Source organism: Myiozetetes cayanensis, unplaced genomic scaffold (assembly GCF_022539395.1).
Source record: "Myiozetetes cayanensis isolate MyiCay16 unplaced genomic scaffold, myiCay2020 scf18, whole genome shotgun sequence".
NCBI lineage: Eukaryota > Metazoa > Chordata > Aves > Passeriformes > Tyrannidae > Myiozetetes > Myiozetetes cayanensis.
In genome coordinates, this window is record NW_026087389.1 from 11,288,462 (window position 1) to 11,304,729 (window position 16,268).

Sequence of the window (16,268 nt, forward strand, 5' to 3'; positions counted from 1 at the left end):
TGGGCTCCTTCGTTTTTCCTTACCCAGGCCAAGGGCTGGCTCTGCACTGCCTGGCTTCCAAGCAGTGAGGAAAGTGTGACTATGCTCTCCTCTCCTGGTGACCTGTTTGTGCAGTCCTGACAGAACAGGTGAGTAAAGCACTGACTTGTTTTTAGTGGCTGCTTTTTCCCAGGATTATTCCATTTCTTTAGTAGCACCGTGGAACAGGCTTGGTCAGTGTGGTGGGGTTGTGTCAGGGAGGTGATGTTTGTCTTGGAAAGTTGTTCTGGGCAGTCCCTGACAGATTAAGTTGTTCCTCCCTTCCTTCTTGTCATCCTGTGTCCCTGTCATTGCTGACTGGTCATTAAATCCGAGGATGGAGATTTCTGAGCCTTTGTACTTAACCACTCTGACTTTTTCAGTGCACTCCTGGAGACTGAAGCATGTGTTTTCTCCAAAACCTTGAGGCTGCTGGAGTGCCTGGGCAGTCCTTCCTCTCTGAGGACACAGGCATTGTTTTCTCTTCTGCTTTCTTGTATGCCTGGGTGGCTACATCATTTTGGTAAAGGCAGTAGCTGAGCTATCTGTGCAGCCCCTGATGACTTCAGAGCACGACTGGCATTCAGGGAATGAGCGTCCATCTTGTCTCTGTTGTTCTGGGTCGGAACATGCAATTTTCGGGAGGGGGGAAGGTTCTAATCACATCTGAATGACTAATGCTGTTGAAGAGAGGATTTAGTAAAGTTCAAGGTCTAATCAGGTTTTTGGGACTCAACAAAAAGTGCACACAAGGAGCGTCATCGTGCTGTGAGAGCCTGAAGTGAAGGATGAGCCTCTCCAAGAGGCTTGAGCCGCTCATGTTGTACAGTCGTGGTCAAACTGGAGCGTAAGTGTTCCAGCGTAACAGCTCACAGTCGGTGTGTGTTGTCAGGCTCATCTGCTCAGGGTGACACTGTGTTTTTCTCCGTTGCTGTGGGCAGCCTGGCGAGGCCCATCACAGCCTGGGGAGCTGGATTGCATCTGTGCTCAGCTCCCAGAGATGAATGAACCTGGCTGGCAATGGGAAACCACAGTTTGGCTTGGTTCTCTTCTCACAGGGGTTGGGGTGTACTGGCAGAGCAGGTTTTTGTTTTACCTTCTAAGCTGAAACAGATTTGACATAACAAATTGGTTAAGATAATAAAGGCTGCACTAACACATCATTTATCAGTTGGGACCTGTTTTGAATAAAGGTGCTGGCTCTGCTGGGGTTGCTGCCTGCCTTGAGGAAGTGCTGAGGGAGAAGGGCAAAGAACTCTTTTTCTAGGATGCAAATTGTTTCTAGAGTTTTCAGACTGGAAATGAAATCTGGGGAAGGGGGCCAGTGTGCACATGCCCTTTGCTTTTCCTGGTTGTGGTTAACTTTGTAAGCCTGCAAGTGCAGGGCAAGGTTTGAAAGGCATTTCAGTAGACTAAAGCCTTGGAAGAGGATCAGTACCATGCAAACAACCAGCTCTGGTCCCAAGGGTCTGGCTGCTCGGTTCCCAAAATAAGCTCTGAGAAATGAGTGTGAGAGCTTTCATCTCCCTCCTCCTGTTACCAGCAGAGCAAGCTCAAGGGGAAAGAGAGCAGGATTGGAAAGTGAGATCTGCTCGCTCTTGATGGCAGTGGTCTGCCAGTGGATCTTTTGCTCCCTGCTGTTTTCTGGCTGTTGCTTTGGCATTATGGGTTAGGAAAGGGAGATGAAGGGAGTGCTGTGTGTGGCCAGATGCAGCCCTTTGTGGGCTCCAGGTAGGGTGGGGTTGATACAAAGTAACTGGATGTAGCTTTCCCATGGAGGAAATTGAGCCAGGTCTGTGTTGCGCTGGCAAGTCATTAAAACCCCAGTAAGATAAAATGACTCCCTCTTTATTCTTTTATCTTATCAGTTGGTTGTGAGCCAGGGTCATCCCAGTACCATTTGTACAAGGCTGCGACAGAGATGAACCGTGCGAGGCAGGCTGTGCAAAGAGCTGCTCTGAAGGGAAGGCAAGTGTGCGTGCTAGTTACTGCTCCTGGAGATAGGCTTCAGGAGATGAAGGCTGATCTTTCATATCAAGGCTAAGATGACATTCTATCTCTCCCTTCTGCTCACAAGGTTTTATTCTAACGTATTCTTGGCACTGCACAGCAGAACCACCAATATTTCTATAAATTTTATTAAGCTTGCTTCCATAATGGGAGCCAGCAATCTGCTCTCCAGAACTCCTTCCACCCCCCTTCTCCCTGGATCTGAAACTGAAAATTATCCAGGAGTTTCAAAAGAAGTTTGTTGGCGGCAAGTTCAATCTCCTTCCCTTTTCCAAAGGCTCTCTTTGAGAAGCTGACAATGCTTCAGGCGGGTTGTTTGCTGCTGTGTTGCTTCTCTGGTCTGACTGCCAGTTGGGCACAGCATCTTCAAAGCTGTTCAAGGTGCTGGCTCTGGCCACACTGCTCCTGAGGTGACTGCTCCTGCCCTCCCTGGAGACAGGGGAGATGGTATTTCTTGTTTTCTGATTTTATGTGACCTTTTCCAATCAGGCTGCAATTAAACAACAGCCCTCCAGGTCTGAAAGCTTGCAGGGGGCAAGCACTTCCCTTGCTCTGCCAGGCACAGCGCTCGCAGTGCTGGCTGTGGTAACGGGGCACATCAGACTTGCGTGCAAAGTCCAGCGTTTGCTGGGAATCCAGGACTTGCCAGTCACGCCAGTGCCCCGGGCTGGATTTTGGCACAGAGCAGCTGCAGCATGGGATGTACACACGCTCGGCATGGGAAGAGAGGACTTAGTGTTAAAAGTGCACGGGGTGAGCCCTGGATGCTTTTGATGTGGCAAAGACAAGGGCTGCCCTGTGCTGTGCTGCGGGCAGGCGGCTCGCTGCTGTCACTGCATTAACTAAAACAGGGAAGGTCCTGCGTGTCCTCTGCCCCTGAGCTGCCATTCCTTCCCCTCTGCCATTCTTGTCTCTGCATGTTTTCTTAGGAGACAAGTGTTTTCCGTGCTTGACATCTTGCCCTCCCCTCAGCTCCCCCAGGCCAAGCAGCTTTCTTTGCCAAGTTTCCCTTGGATAGACAAGAGCACATATCATGCGATCTATCCAAACTCTTAATTGATCTCTTGGGAATTGTTTTTTATCTGAATTCCTAGAATGTTTCCATATGCTGGAGAGTTTCCTCCGGAGGGAAGGGAAATTAATCCTTTGTCACTCCCTCTGGAGGAGTGGTGGCCACTGGAAGGCTGGTTGTTTGGCTTGTGCCTGTTGGGAGATGTGGGCTCTGCAGTGTTTGCTGGCAGTTGTGGCTGTGTTGTTTAAAGAGTCAGCTGCTTGGAGAGCAGCAGGAAGGTGAGTGGTTGCTCCACATCAGCAGCTTCCCCATCGGATGGAGAAAGAGAGCATCCCAGATGGATAAGCTGGGAGAGCACTACCCTGTTTCTGTGTGCAAAGGAGACTTGTGCTTGTATGTGGAGAGGAGAGCAAATGACTGATCCAAAAAAGCCCCACTTCTGAGAGCCTGGAGTGAGCAGGAGTGGTGTCTGCAGGCAGTCAGGCTGCCAGCACAGCGTGCCAGAGCAGTGGTCTCTGGTGGTGCAGTGGCACCTGCACAATCCCATCAGCTCCATCTCCCTTTTCTGAAGCCGGGCAGGGACAGTGGCAGCTGGAGAGGTGTGAGTCCCTCTCGCCCCCACCAGCTCTGGACTGGATCACAGCCCTGCTTCTCCCTCCTTCAGTGCTTAACCATTTGCAAACACAACCAAAGCACTGCAGGTTACATGCTGAGCAGACCTTCTAATTAAAATTCCTCACTACTCACTGGAGCTGCAGCAGTTGGTTGTTCTCAGTGCCTGAGCCTGGCCTGGGTGATGGGCTGTGTGGTCCCAGAGGTCTGACAGAGGTAGGGTCCCTGCTGCAGTGTGACCAAGTGTGACACCTCTTGTGCCATGCCCTGATGGTGAAGCAGCCTGTCTGTTCCAGGGTGGCTGGAGAGGACTCTTAAGGAGCTCTCCCCTCTATGGCACTGCTTTGGCTCCTGCTTTACCATCCATTGGCTGATCCCCACCTTGCACCAACCCTCAGAGCCAGCCTTGGATAACACAAGACCAAGCACAGGCTGGGGGAAGAGAAAAAGCTGAAAGCTTCAGGATTCCTGCAGACTTGTAGGATCAGACTGGAAGCACAGGCTAAAAACAGAAAAGCCACCAATGGCTGTGACAGCTCGCTGGGCATCAGTGGGTGACACCAGGAGAAATGCACTGCCAAAACAGCTCCTCTGTGCTGGTGCTGCTCCCAAATTCACAAAGGACCATCCCCTCCTTCCTGTGCTTGGTCCCTGTCCCAGCATCGTGGTGTGCACCCTCCAGTGACTCTCAAAACTATGATGAGCTTAATAAACCACCAAAATACCAGGACAAAGAGCTGTTGACTTGCCAGTATTAAAGCAAATCTTGTTACTAATGATGTTCCCTACTAGCATGGTGTGCCTGCTGGCTCAGCAAAAAGCCCCAGCTCTGCTGTCTGTGTTGATGTGCATCAAAGTCCTCAGCTAGAGCTTCTGACCCAGCAAGCTGGGACATAATCAGACACACAATCTGCACAGGGCCACACAAAGAGAAAATTATTCTCTTGATTTGGTCATTCGAGGCATAAGGAGGATGAAATGACTTGCTGAAGGTTGCAGGTTGGGTCTGGTGCCGCTAATGACCCTGGCCAGAGGGCTGGCACGTGGATGCACTGTCTCGTCTGTTCCCTGCCACAGCAGTTATCACCCGCTTGGGAGGGCAAGTGGCTGGGGAGCCCTTACAAACCAGTGGCTTGTCTTGAAGTCTGCATAGGGAGGAAAGCAGGAGGGGACCCTGTGACTGGTCTGTGCCCCAGCCCCACTCTCTGGGCAGGGGGGACATTTCTGCAGCCCTGGGTCTGGATGGACCAGGGGCTCTTGGAGCACCTGGCACTGCCTGGGAGCCGAGAGCATCAAGCCCTGCTCCCCAGACCCATCCACTGTTGCAGCTGGGGGCAAGAGGTAGGATTTAAACAGCAGCTGCTCCTGGCCACGGTACAGATGCTTCCTGTTGGAATCAGTTTTAGTTCAGGACCAACATCATATTTTAACGGGCTTGTAAAAGCATGGGAACCAGGTCTCAAAGCTGGCTGAGTTTGTCTGTTACTGCATATCCTCCACCTGCTCTGCACTCTTGTTTCATCTGGGGTGTGGGAAGCACTTGGGAATGATTGTGGATTGTGGAGGTTCTTTTCCTATTTCTTTTTTCAAGTTAGTACCTCAGCTGTAATTAAAAGAAAAAAAAGAAGAAGGAAGAATTGAAAGCTTTTACTCTGAGGAAGGTAGAGCTGGCTTTCCTTGGAATTATCTGGAGAGCCCTGCTTGGTCCAAGTTAGTTGTAAAGGCATCCTGCAGCACCCCAAGGTAATTTTTTATTAGGCTGCTCTGGGCTATCCCAAATAGACACAGGAATGATGCCATGGATTTCAGGGCACTTCAAAAAGCTGACCTTGAAGCAGAAAGGCCTCCATGAGACTGGTCTGCCCCCAGACTCCTGGTTGGCAGTGGCTGGGTAGTGGGTGCCAACCACACCAGCAATTTGGCAGTATCCGGGGGCTGCATCTCTCTCCTCTATAAGCTGAACTGGAATTTAATCTCTCTCTCTGTCTTTCCCTTCTCACCCTCCAGAGGGATGAGAATCAGCAATGATGCCCTCAGACACACTCAGATCAGAAAACATAACTTTATTATTAGTTGCAATATACATTGTATTCCTTTAAGAATCCTAAATTGTATATGGTTTTTCCACTGAAAATACATGTGTATGTATATATGTTTTTTATATATGTATATATATATAAATGTATTTTATTGAACTGGAACACAGCGGAACAAGAGAGACAACCTCAGGAATTACTTGTAAAAGGAAATGTGATCCCAAAGGGTTTGTGCTGGCAGTGTGCTAAGGTGAGTGGTATAAAAAGAACAGGCTAAATAGAAAACATGATGGGTTAGGCAGTGGGAAATGGCCTCTCAGTGCTACAGGTGGTGATATATACAGTAGTTATACATTGCTATTGCTCAGTCATGAGTGCCACCTATTCTCCAAGGCAGGCTGGTCTCCAGTGCGGCTCCGCACAGCAACATTCCTAGGGCTGGCTGTGCTCCCTGCAAATGGTACCTGCCAGATGGAAATAGAGTGTAATTACATTTCCCTCAGCAGCTGCTCTGCTCATTGCTAATCTGGTCAGCGAAGGAAGAATTCCTCCAGGGCTTGGTGAAACCTAACTGGGTCAATATAAAGTAGCTTACAGGCAGGGGAAGGGATCAGCAGCAGCAGCAAGAGTTGAAATGCACAGGCTGAGCTGTGGCAGGAGCAGTGTCTCACCTGACCCAGGCTGATTTGCTCCTGGCTCCTGCTCTCTGCACTCATATCCCCACTCCCAGAGGGGCTGTGGCCCCTCTCCGCTCTGCAGCTGGGCCGGGGATGTATGGGGTCGAGGTGGGCAGTGTCCGGCTTTTTTTGGGTAGGTTTCCCTATGTTAAAAGCATCAGAAAGTAACTCTTCAGAAAACTGGCTGAGGGTGGCAAGAACTGCTGCTGTGCCATGGCTTGGGGCTCGTTTGGCTTTGTTGTTGTTGTTGTTGTTGATGTTCTTTGTAGGTTTTGTTTGTTAACCCATTTTTCAAACACAGCCTCCCAAGGCTATGTGCTACTGCTGAGCTTAGCTACAGACAGAGGGACAAGTCTTCCCCAGATCAAAGTAATTGATTTATTTTTGTTGAGCTGCAGACGTTTCTTGGGTGAAAGGACACATTTTAGCAAAGGCACTGACCACGGACCTTCCTCTGCCTGAAGCCAGGTTGGAGGGAGCAGACGGGCTCTGACCTTCCTGCTGAAGGGTCACTTCCCTCTCCCCTCCTACAAAGTGCTTGTCAATTTGGAAGGGATGTAAAGAATGTGGGCACTGATTTACTCCTCCTGACTTCCTCGAGAAAAGTGCTTTCAAAAATCCCATCCTTAAGTGATTATTTTGCTACTACCCCCGCAATGTCTGTCACCTCTGGATCACGCCTACTTGTTTCCCCTTCCAGCTGATGAAGCAGGTGAGATTTATAACTGCTGTAGTGTTCCTCTTCTTGCTGTCTTTTGCTAGCAGCATCTGGCCAGGAGGGCACTTGCTTGGGTAAAAGAAGTTGCCTCAACACAGGCTGCTGGAAAATGGAGAGTGGGTGACTTGCGGATTGCTCCTTCCCAGAGCACCAGAGGTTTTAGCAGGGGCTGCTGAGAACAGCTGATTGCACTGGAATAATATGTCAATAAAAAGCTGGCATTGCTGGGAGAATTACAGCTTGTTCCTCTCTTTAGAGGCAAGAAAATATAAATATCAAAGTGTCTGGATCAACCTGTGTAAAAGAGCTTCCCTGATTTGGGCCCCTTAGGGCAACTACAAGGATACAACCTCTATCCACACATATTCTATCCATCTGTGCTGCTGGGACCAAATGGATCCAGGCCCTGATTCTGACTGTTATTGCACAGAGGCTTCTTCCATGAACCTTGCCAGGATTGCTTTCAAAGGGGAGAGAGGTGGGTGACCCCCACAACTGTTGCAGGTGGGATCCAGCCCTGGGGACATAGCAATGGTTCCCACTGCTGCCAGGGAAGGCAGTCAGGGGGGCTGGTTTGCCTCTGAGGGAGATGCCCCACCATCTCATAGTGCAACATTTGCATTTCCTTCTTGTAAAACTGGTGGGAGAGGTGCAGGTTAAGCCCTTCCCTTTGGATAGTGCCAAGAAGTATATTCATGATTAGGGTTATCATGCTGAACAAATCGACCTGCACAGCCAGTCATCACTACGCAGCTCTTACTGTGTCAATGCAATGTCTTTGCTCTTTACCTGAGTCTAAGCTCTTTCCTCTTACCCTGGTGCCACCATAGACCCAGGCAGCTCTAGTATTTGGCTTGTCTGCACCACTGGAACAGTCCACAAGCTCCTCCACGGCAGCTTGTACAGCAGGGTCTGCGGATGCCCCCAGTGCAGCAAGGTGTATGTCGGATGGATGGTCAGACTCTGTACTCTGTCTTCAGCTCTCCACATGTCCTAAAGGGGTGAGTTTGGCCCCTCAGTGATCTACCCCAGTGCTGATTAGGAGGAGACTGGGATGAGCTTGGACAGGATCTCTGTTCATGCTGTGGGTCTCCTGCTAAACCAGTGGACCATGAGGACACCCACTGCTACTCCCCACCTACCAGATGCTCCATGCTTTTCTCTAGCATTATTTTCAGGACACTTTCCAACTGATGAAGGAAAACAACAGATTATGACTGTAAAGTTATGGTGAGAGGACTGGATCCTGGTAGGACAACATTATTTCTTGCCAAGAGAAGGAACAATTAACCTCTTCTTTACTCTTCTCCCATTTCTTCCCCAGCTTCCAGCCACCTCTATATACATCATATATTATATTACTATATTCTCTTATATCTTTTACTTTGCTCTTTCAGTTTCAGTAGCACAAGTGATTAATTCCAAAAGAAAAAAAAAGAGAGTTAAAAAAAAAAAAGGAGGGAAGGAAAAACCCCAGCCTCTAGGAGTATTTACAGAATAGTTCATTTTGCAGAGGAGATGAGGTTTGGCATTGGGAAAAGCATGGGATTTGAATGTGCTAAGTGGGTTTGATTCCACATTCCTGCTCTTCCTTCTGGGATTCTACTCTGATGATGAAAATTAAAGAGTTGTTCAACATGCTTTCCCCAAGTGCAAACTTGCAGAGGACACGCAGGGCGGCAGGGGAGGCTGTCTCTGTGCTCTCCCCTGGCCTGGCCTGCTTATAAAGGTAGTATTTAAAGGGGTCTGATCTTGAAAATCAGCCTTTCACTTCAGGGAGCCATCAGCTCCATCTTTAGCCTTTCCTCACTACCCAGTACCTTCACTAGTGCTGTCCTCACAAGGACCAGGGCTTTTAAGGTACTGGCTGGTGGGGACAGGGAAGGGACGGTACACACCTGGAATCAAAACCATGAAGTGGAAGATACTGACTTCTTTTACATACCAAAAATTATTGCAGTATAAATACACCCCTGTCACCCCAGCGAAAGCAGAGAAGGGGAAGCCATGGGGAAAGTTTGGTGGGTGAGGGGCATTTCCGTAAAATTGCCCGACCCAGAAAGCTTTGACAACTGCTCCCACAGCTGCCAATTCTTTTACAGATTAGGGCAATGGCCATTTACATCAGCAAATAATGCCCCACCCTGTGCCTCTCCCCCCACCCTCCCTTATGCTGTGCGTGATAAAATATCCCACAAGTCCCTCCGTGTTAGATCTTTTTCTGAGAGACTTCTAATAAGAATAGCATTTCTTCCCAGAAAACCCCAGTAAGAGATGCAAAAGCAATTGCTCTTAAGTATGGCTGGCTTCCCCAGCTGCTGAGACCTTCTGGCCAATCCATGTCAGTATTTCTGTGAAGACAGAGGTAGAGACCTCAGGCAGCTCTTTGTGGAGGGCATGATAGGCTTCCTCATACACCTGCAACCAGGGAGAGAGCGGAGATTAGCATGGAAAAAATGAATTTGCATGAACAAAACAGCCACCAGTCCCCTCTCTTCAACACCCACAGGTCCGACACGTCCTGCCCACGCCTTGTCAGTTTTTTCCCAAGATGTGGCAGGTTATGAAATCAAAGAGATGTCACTGGTGGTGCTGGCCCTTGGCGAGCAGGAAGGTGTTGGCATTGCAGCTTGATGTCTGCAGGTACCCAAGCACCCTGCTGCCCTTTGGGAACACAATGCATGTTCCAGCCCCATCCATTTCTTGCTTCTTATCCCACTAAGGAGGAGGAAATACTTATCATGCCCTTGGAGTGTAAAGGACAATGGGGGATGTTCCCATCATGCCTTGTGCAATTTTATTGCTTTTATGCTCAGACTACCCAGTTACTTTTCCAATGACAAAAGCTTTCCCCATCTCCCTGTCTCTCTTTCAGGCTCATTCATGTGCTAACAATTGGTTAATCAGCTGTGGCTCTCTTGAAATGAGCAGATGTGAAGCGGCTTTTGTTGTCCAGTGCTTTGGAAAGACCCCCCTGTATCTTTACACACTGGTGCATGAGGTAAGGTTGGTGCCTGCACAGTTGGCACTGTTCAGAAGAGCTTTTAGGGTCAGCACTCTACATGCTTATGAGCCTCACTCTACTTCTATGCTAAGCTGCTTCATGTCCAAGAGACCTTTAGGCACACAGCCACCACTGGGGCAGGTCTGGAGATCACCCACCACTACCTGCCTGCAGCACAGCTGTAGCTGTTGAAAGGCCACCACACCGTGCCCAGGGAGGGCTGAGCTTGGGCTACCTTCTGGTGAAAGGGGCTGTCACCTGAGCAAGTGACACTTGCTCAGTGTCACCAACCCATCACCCCTCTTCACCTCCAGCTCTGGAGGTCAGCAAGGTCCCTACCCCTCACAGTCACTCATGCTCAGGCCAACACTGACAGGATAATACCCTAAAAATCAAGAAAGCAAGAGGACCTTGAGCGTTTTGTCCTGACTCTGCACTGTGTCCATCAGTAAGTAAGACCCTCTGATATCACAGAGCTTGTCAGAAGAGCCGTGTAGCACCAGGATGGGCAAAGTCAGCTTGGGCAGAGCTCGCTCAATTCTGGCAATGGCATTCATCAGCTGGATGACGAAAGAGACCTTCATGCCACCGTGGTAGACCAATGGATCGGATGTGTAAGACTCCATCTGCCAGGGAAAAAGAGGTAATTTCAGGTTAGAAATATTTCATGTAGAGGAGGAAAAGCAGATCAGCCTGGCAGTGAGGAATCTCTTCCCTTGGCTAGCACAGCCATTTCCTACTCTCTCAGGACATCCTGTCATCAGAGTCAAGGTCAAGGTCTTTACTGTGGCTTCCCAGAACTGCTTGCACAACCTGGCATGCTCTTTGCTGTGTGTTTCTCACACCACCAGAAAATATTCAAGCCAAAGCTCTTTCTGCAGAGAAACAACCAGTGTTGGACAAAGACTGTTCCCATGGGGGCACCTGCCTGCATTTTCCTCCTCTGCCGTGCCCTTCTGTTGCTCAAATGTGATATATCTTCTTCAGACAGTTCTTCAGACAGTGTTACTTGAAATCTGATGTTCTCCAGGTTCTTTTCCTCTCTGCTGAGGGCTCAGATGTTCTTTTTCCCTCTCTGGGGATGAAGACCATGACCTACACCTACAGACAACTGACAAATCTGACTGAAAAGCCAAGGGGTCATCTCTGGATGCCAAGTGTTCACAGACAAGGAAGCAAATGATGTTATTAGGTGGTAGGCAAAAAAAAAAAAATAGTCAACAACTTGCTCAGCCAGACTGTGAGGGGATAAAAATGCACAAGAGCTGGTGGAGAAAGTTGCTAGGAAGAAGTAGTTACTGCAGCAGGCAAATCTACAGTAAATATTTGTATACTGTATGTGGAGACAGCCCACACAGCCCCTACCATGGCAATATCTGCCAGAAAGCTTTGATTATGGGCTAGTCTCTGGCACAGCCTTCAGCTTCTCCCAGCCCTGGCAGATGTTTATAGAAATCATGGTTATTTATAGGTTAGCTGAAAACAGTCTCCTCCTCTCAGATCAAGCAGTGGGGTCTGTTCAAATTCTCTCTTGCCTGCAGAAACCTGAGGTCCTCTTCCTGCAGCAGTGCCTGCCCTGAGAGGACCATGGGTAGGAGCTGAGCCATTAGGCCACCCCAAGGACATGTAGGCACGTGTAGGTGTAGGCACAGGTGTGCACTGCAGGACAGCATGGACAGAAAGGTTTTGGGGTGGATTCTGCCTTCATCTCCCTGTGAGGTGAGATTCTCAGGGTGGCAGAAGAACACTACATGGTGGGGCTTTCCCACTGCAGCCGTTCAGTTGCCAGAGGGTTTAAAGCCAGCTTCCCTTGTTGTCATCGCAGATGTGCTGGAGCACAAACACTGGAAATGGAGCTGGCAGTGAGCTACGCTGGTGCTTGCAAGTCGTTCCCCATCACTTTGCTGCTTCCAGTTCCCACCATCTCCTGCCACTTGAATCCATGGATTCTATCCCTGAATTCAGCAAGGGGGAAATCTAGGATTAAGAGTGGCTGACACGCTTCAGACCCAGCCCACAATGCTGGAACTGGTCAAGGGAGGGACAGCTGTAGAGCCAATTTGCTTTGAACTGGAGTTGGACCAAAGAAATTCAAGTTGTTACAGAACTCACTTATGGGTTCTTGGACACAGTGGATGTTTCTAGTATTTGATTAAGGCCATCATTGTGTTTTGGTCTCTGTGCAAGATCATGGCTCCTCTGAAGTGAGGGGTAATTTTTGGCAGGGAGACAAAGATAATCATCACATCATAATATTACGATATTATGCACAGTATCTCCCTTTCAAAGAAGCAAGTGCCTGTGCATGCTGAGAGTCTGGAAATCTGCCTGTAAGAGGCCACTGCAAAGATGCTGAACATCCTCTGCTCCTGCCAACATCCCTAGGAAGGTTCACCTAGAAGGTGAACAGCACATGGTCCCTCTGACTTCACATGGACCCTCCAAGTGCCCAACTAGTTTGTTGGTGCAGAAACCTCCACCTGCATCCTCCATCCCCTACGCTGTTCAGCGGTACCTTCCCTGATCTCCAGCCTCCTTCAAAAAGGGCAAGAAGCCACTTGTGCTTAGAAAGAAGTTTCCTCCTGTGAATATGCTCACGAAGAAAGTTCAGTTTTAACATCCAAAACACCAAGCGCCCAGTGTGGTGTTGCTTGCTCTCCTGTTGACAGATGGGTGTACCCTGATATTCTCAGCCAAACATGTTGACTTTTCATCAGCATTTTGAGCAAAACCCCAGTGTTGCACTGGCTACTCAGCAATTGGCTTCAGCCTAATCTGGATCTATGTCATAGCGCTGTGCTAAAGCAACACAGCTTTAGAATGGATTTCTTTTTTTTTGGTTTTTTTTTAAATTGAAGACAATAAATGAGGGTCTTTGCAGGGGGGATTCAGGAGGGGTGGGTGGATGGATTGACAGCAGGTCCCTTCCCATGGAGTAAAACAGCTCATGTGAGCTGGTCCCCTCCCCAGTCATATAAATGCTAGAAGAATGACCTAATAGCTTTCCTTCTTTCTCTTGTTCTTGTCTGAAAGAACAGGGATTTTTTTAACTACTGAGTAGCTAACAAATATTTTTGTGTAGATGATGGCAGGAGAAAAAGAATAATGACCCAATCCTAATCCAGATTGATCAGGACTGATCAGTGGGAGTATCCTGTTCCCAGTCAATGAACAGGAATCCTTGTCAGAGTTAATGCTCAGTGCATGGGATGAGTGCCAAGCAGCAGTTTGGTGGGGAAGAATGGGAAAAAAAAGGAAATGGGCTTTATATACTGCAGGCCTATAATCTGCAAACCCTGCAAGCCCAAAGCTGTCATTGCTGCACCAAGCTCTGAGACAGCGGGGGCAAGAATTGAAGGGGACCCTGGAAGAGCCTGTGAGTGCTTCCAGCTGCAGTCTGGTGAAGGCTCTGCAGAGTCCGTCACAACAGCTCTTTTTATTCTTTGTGTAATTCTCAGACAGAGGTAACCATCATGTTGCTGCATCACTCAGCCCTGTGCACCTTCCCTTTGCATTTTGCAGAGCAATAGTCATTATAAGGTAATTGCAGCCTTATTGTATGTGGGCTTTGCAGGAACAAGACTGAAGTCAGGGGGACCATTCCACTGAAATCAACAGCAGCTACCACAGACCAATGGGGTAAAGAGGTGCCTTCCGCTGTGATGTCATTCCTCCTTGGAATAACAGGACTGGGTTTTTAAGGTTGCTTCTTGCTCCCTTTTGTGTCTCATGTTTGATACAGCAAACAGATCAAACAAACATCTCCATGTGTCTCTCCGTGTTTTAGTCTCCATACCCTGACGACAGTCTTCTGCAAACACAGACTCATCAGGAAATTCTTGGATGATGTCTCAAAAATATTTATAGAAAATAGAAAGTTGGTCTGGCAAGAGAGTGCGTGTAACATATAAATAATGGATGTTTCCAGCACATTGTGTGCTTTGAAGCCGAGCGTCCTGAGTCCAAAAGGAGGGTGGAGTGTGCATTAGAGGCAGCCAGAGGACCAAGATACTGTGTTGTTTTCAGTGAGTCTGAAGCCTCAAATCCTGGTCTTTGAAGGGGGTCAGGAAAAGTGCATTGCATCACAACCCACAGCTACTGTCAGCTGCGTGTTCACTTGCAGGTGTGAAGGCAGCACAGCACACAGGGTTTGTTGTCTCATTTTGAAGACTGCTTCATTATGAGCAGGCTCTAATGAACCTGACCTACATCTTTACCCACCACAAAAAGCTCTCCTCTGCTCCATGGAAAGGGAAAGAGCAAAGGAAAAACAATGCCCTAAGGAAACTTTTGAGACTTGAAGCATCACAGACCAGAGGAAGCAGCAGCAAATACGTGGTTAGAAACACAACACAGTAGCATTTATTATAAACTATGTCCAGTGGTTGCTGTGGTGACTTCTAACATCACCCCAACAAGGAAATGCTCAGTCAATACTATGCACCAAATTAAGGGAGCTCTCTGACACTTTCCTAAATAGATTATTACTCAGGATCATCACTTTTCTCCTGCAAAGTTATCGAGTGCAGCACAGCATCTTCCAGCAGAGGATCCAGCTCTCGGAGATGTATTTAAAACTGCCACCCTTAAGGACAGGCAAAGACCCCATACATCCCAGCCATGCTCCCTCCTCAGGTAGGAGGTAATGCTCTCAAATTCTTCTCCTCCTGCAGGGCACTCATTGCTTGCATCATCTAAATACAAATGAAGACGTGAAAACTTCCTTCTGTGTGATTTTAGTGAACTGGCCATCTAATTTAAACCTTTTCTCTCAATTATATGCAACAAGTCATGGCAGCTGAATGTAATTAAGAACAGGTTTCCACAGCTTGACTTGAATCAGCCTTCTTCCCAAGTATACATTTTGTGCAGCCTCATATGGTACTTTAGAACATATGTCACACGGTGCATCAGCGGATGCACATGATCTCGCTCCATGCTAGTCCTCACAGTTTCCTAGGACTTCGTCTTCTTTTCCTCAGCTCCTTGAGTCTTTCCACCTCCAACACAGTGAATTCTTATGCTCTGTTCACAGATGTAAGTGAACTGAAAGTTGCTGGGCCAAAAAACTCTCTGGCAGTGCCAAGAAACAGCCCTGAAAGCCTTGAGGCTATTCTGAGAGACTCTTTGCTTTCCAGTTTTCTGAATAGGTGAAACAAAGAGATGGGCTGTGCTGGGGCTGGATGCACTGCACTCACATGCTGCCCCTGATTCTTCCAGCTTCAATTCTAATGCCAGTTGAGCTGCCTGTCCAGGGAAAGGCAATTTATTAACTCCTAGCTAAGATACAAACCATTGCATAGACCACAGAGAAAATTACAGCATCTCTCAGTGAGATGTGAGAGCATAGGAACAAGTGACCACTGCAGCAATGAAGTTCCTGAGACACTTGGGTGCCATTTTCTATCTTTCTTTCACCAAGTTCTGCATCCAGCCTAAGCACCTTCATTCACTTACAGTTCATGTCTCCCTCCTTTCACTCCTCTCACAACAGCGAGAAGGAAAAACCCTTGTTAGGTGTTGTTGCAGCACTTGCAATGACATCTGTTTTTGCAGTGATGGCATGAATAGGTTGACACTGTTGTTATTACTAAGAGTGGGTGTGAACAGGACAAGAGTACCAAGCTGTTGTGGCACTACAAAAACTCAGTCTTGGGACAGTTCCATGCACAGTGGCAGTGGTGAGGCTGGAGCTGGGTTGTTACAACAGCTGCTTCAACTGCATCTCCTTTAAGTATTATTTTTGGGTGCAGCATGAATACATCATTATTTGTAAAGGTTGTAGCAGAGTCAGTGTTATCCAGGAGACCTCATAGCAAGTTCTTTGGGACAAGCATGCTCTTTTGCTCTGCTGGAAATGTATCTGGCACAATGTGATCCCTGTTTGGAAGCAGGAAAAAAATCCTCCAGTGCTGCAGGATTTTGCACGATTTCACTGCAAACAGCAGGGTTGGACAAGCTGACTTTAGCAGTGTGTTTGCAACCTGTATGAGTTGGGTTTTGCTGCTGTGATGAGTGGCAGTGGTGCAGCAGAGACAAACGTGTCTCTCATGTGCTTCCCACCGCAGCCATAGCTCTCCATTATGTCTTGTACCCAGAGTGGCTGTGGGTGCAAGGGAAGGGAAGGGAAGAACAGCTGGTTTCCTACAATCTTCTGTGTGCAGTCATTTCCACTGACTTC

The 16,268-nt window shown here is 48.3% G+C and overlaps 1 protein-coding gene across 4 annotated transcripts in view; it reads right to left on the reverse strand.

The window, feature by feature from the left end:
- Positions 1-5,700: 5,700 nt before the first annotated feature.
- Positions 5,701-16,268, reverse strand: part of MGLL (monoglyceride lipase) — a 102,833-nt gene continuing 92,265 nt past the window's right edge. For all 4 annotated transcript variants that reach the window (XM_050312626.1, XM_050312627.1, XM_050312628.1 and 1 more), the window contains 2 exons: positions 10,498-10,713; positions 5,701-9,501 (listed from right to left, as the gene is read on the reverse strand). In XM_050312626.1, coding sequence (XP_050168583.1) covers positions 9,376-9,501; positions 10,498-10,713 — 342 coding nt within the window. In that variant the 3' untranslated portion in view covers positions 5,701-9,375. The remainder of the gene's footprint in view (positions 9,502-10,497; positions 10,714-16,268) is intronic.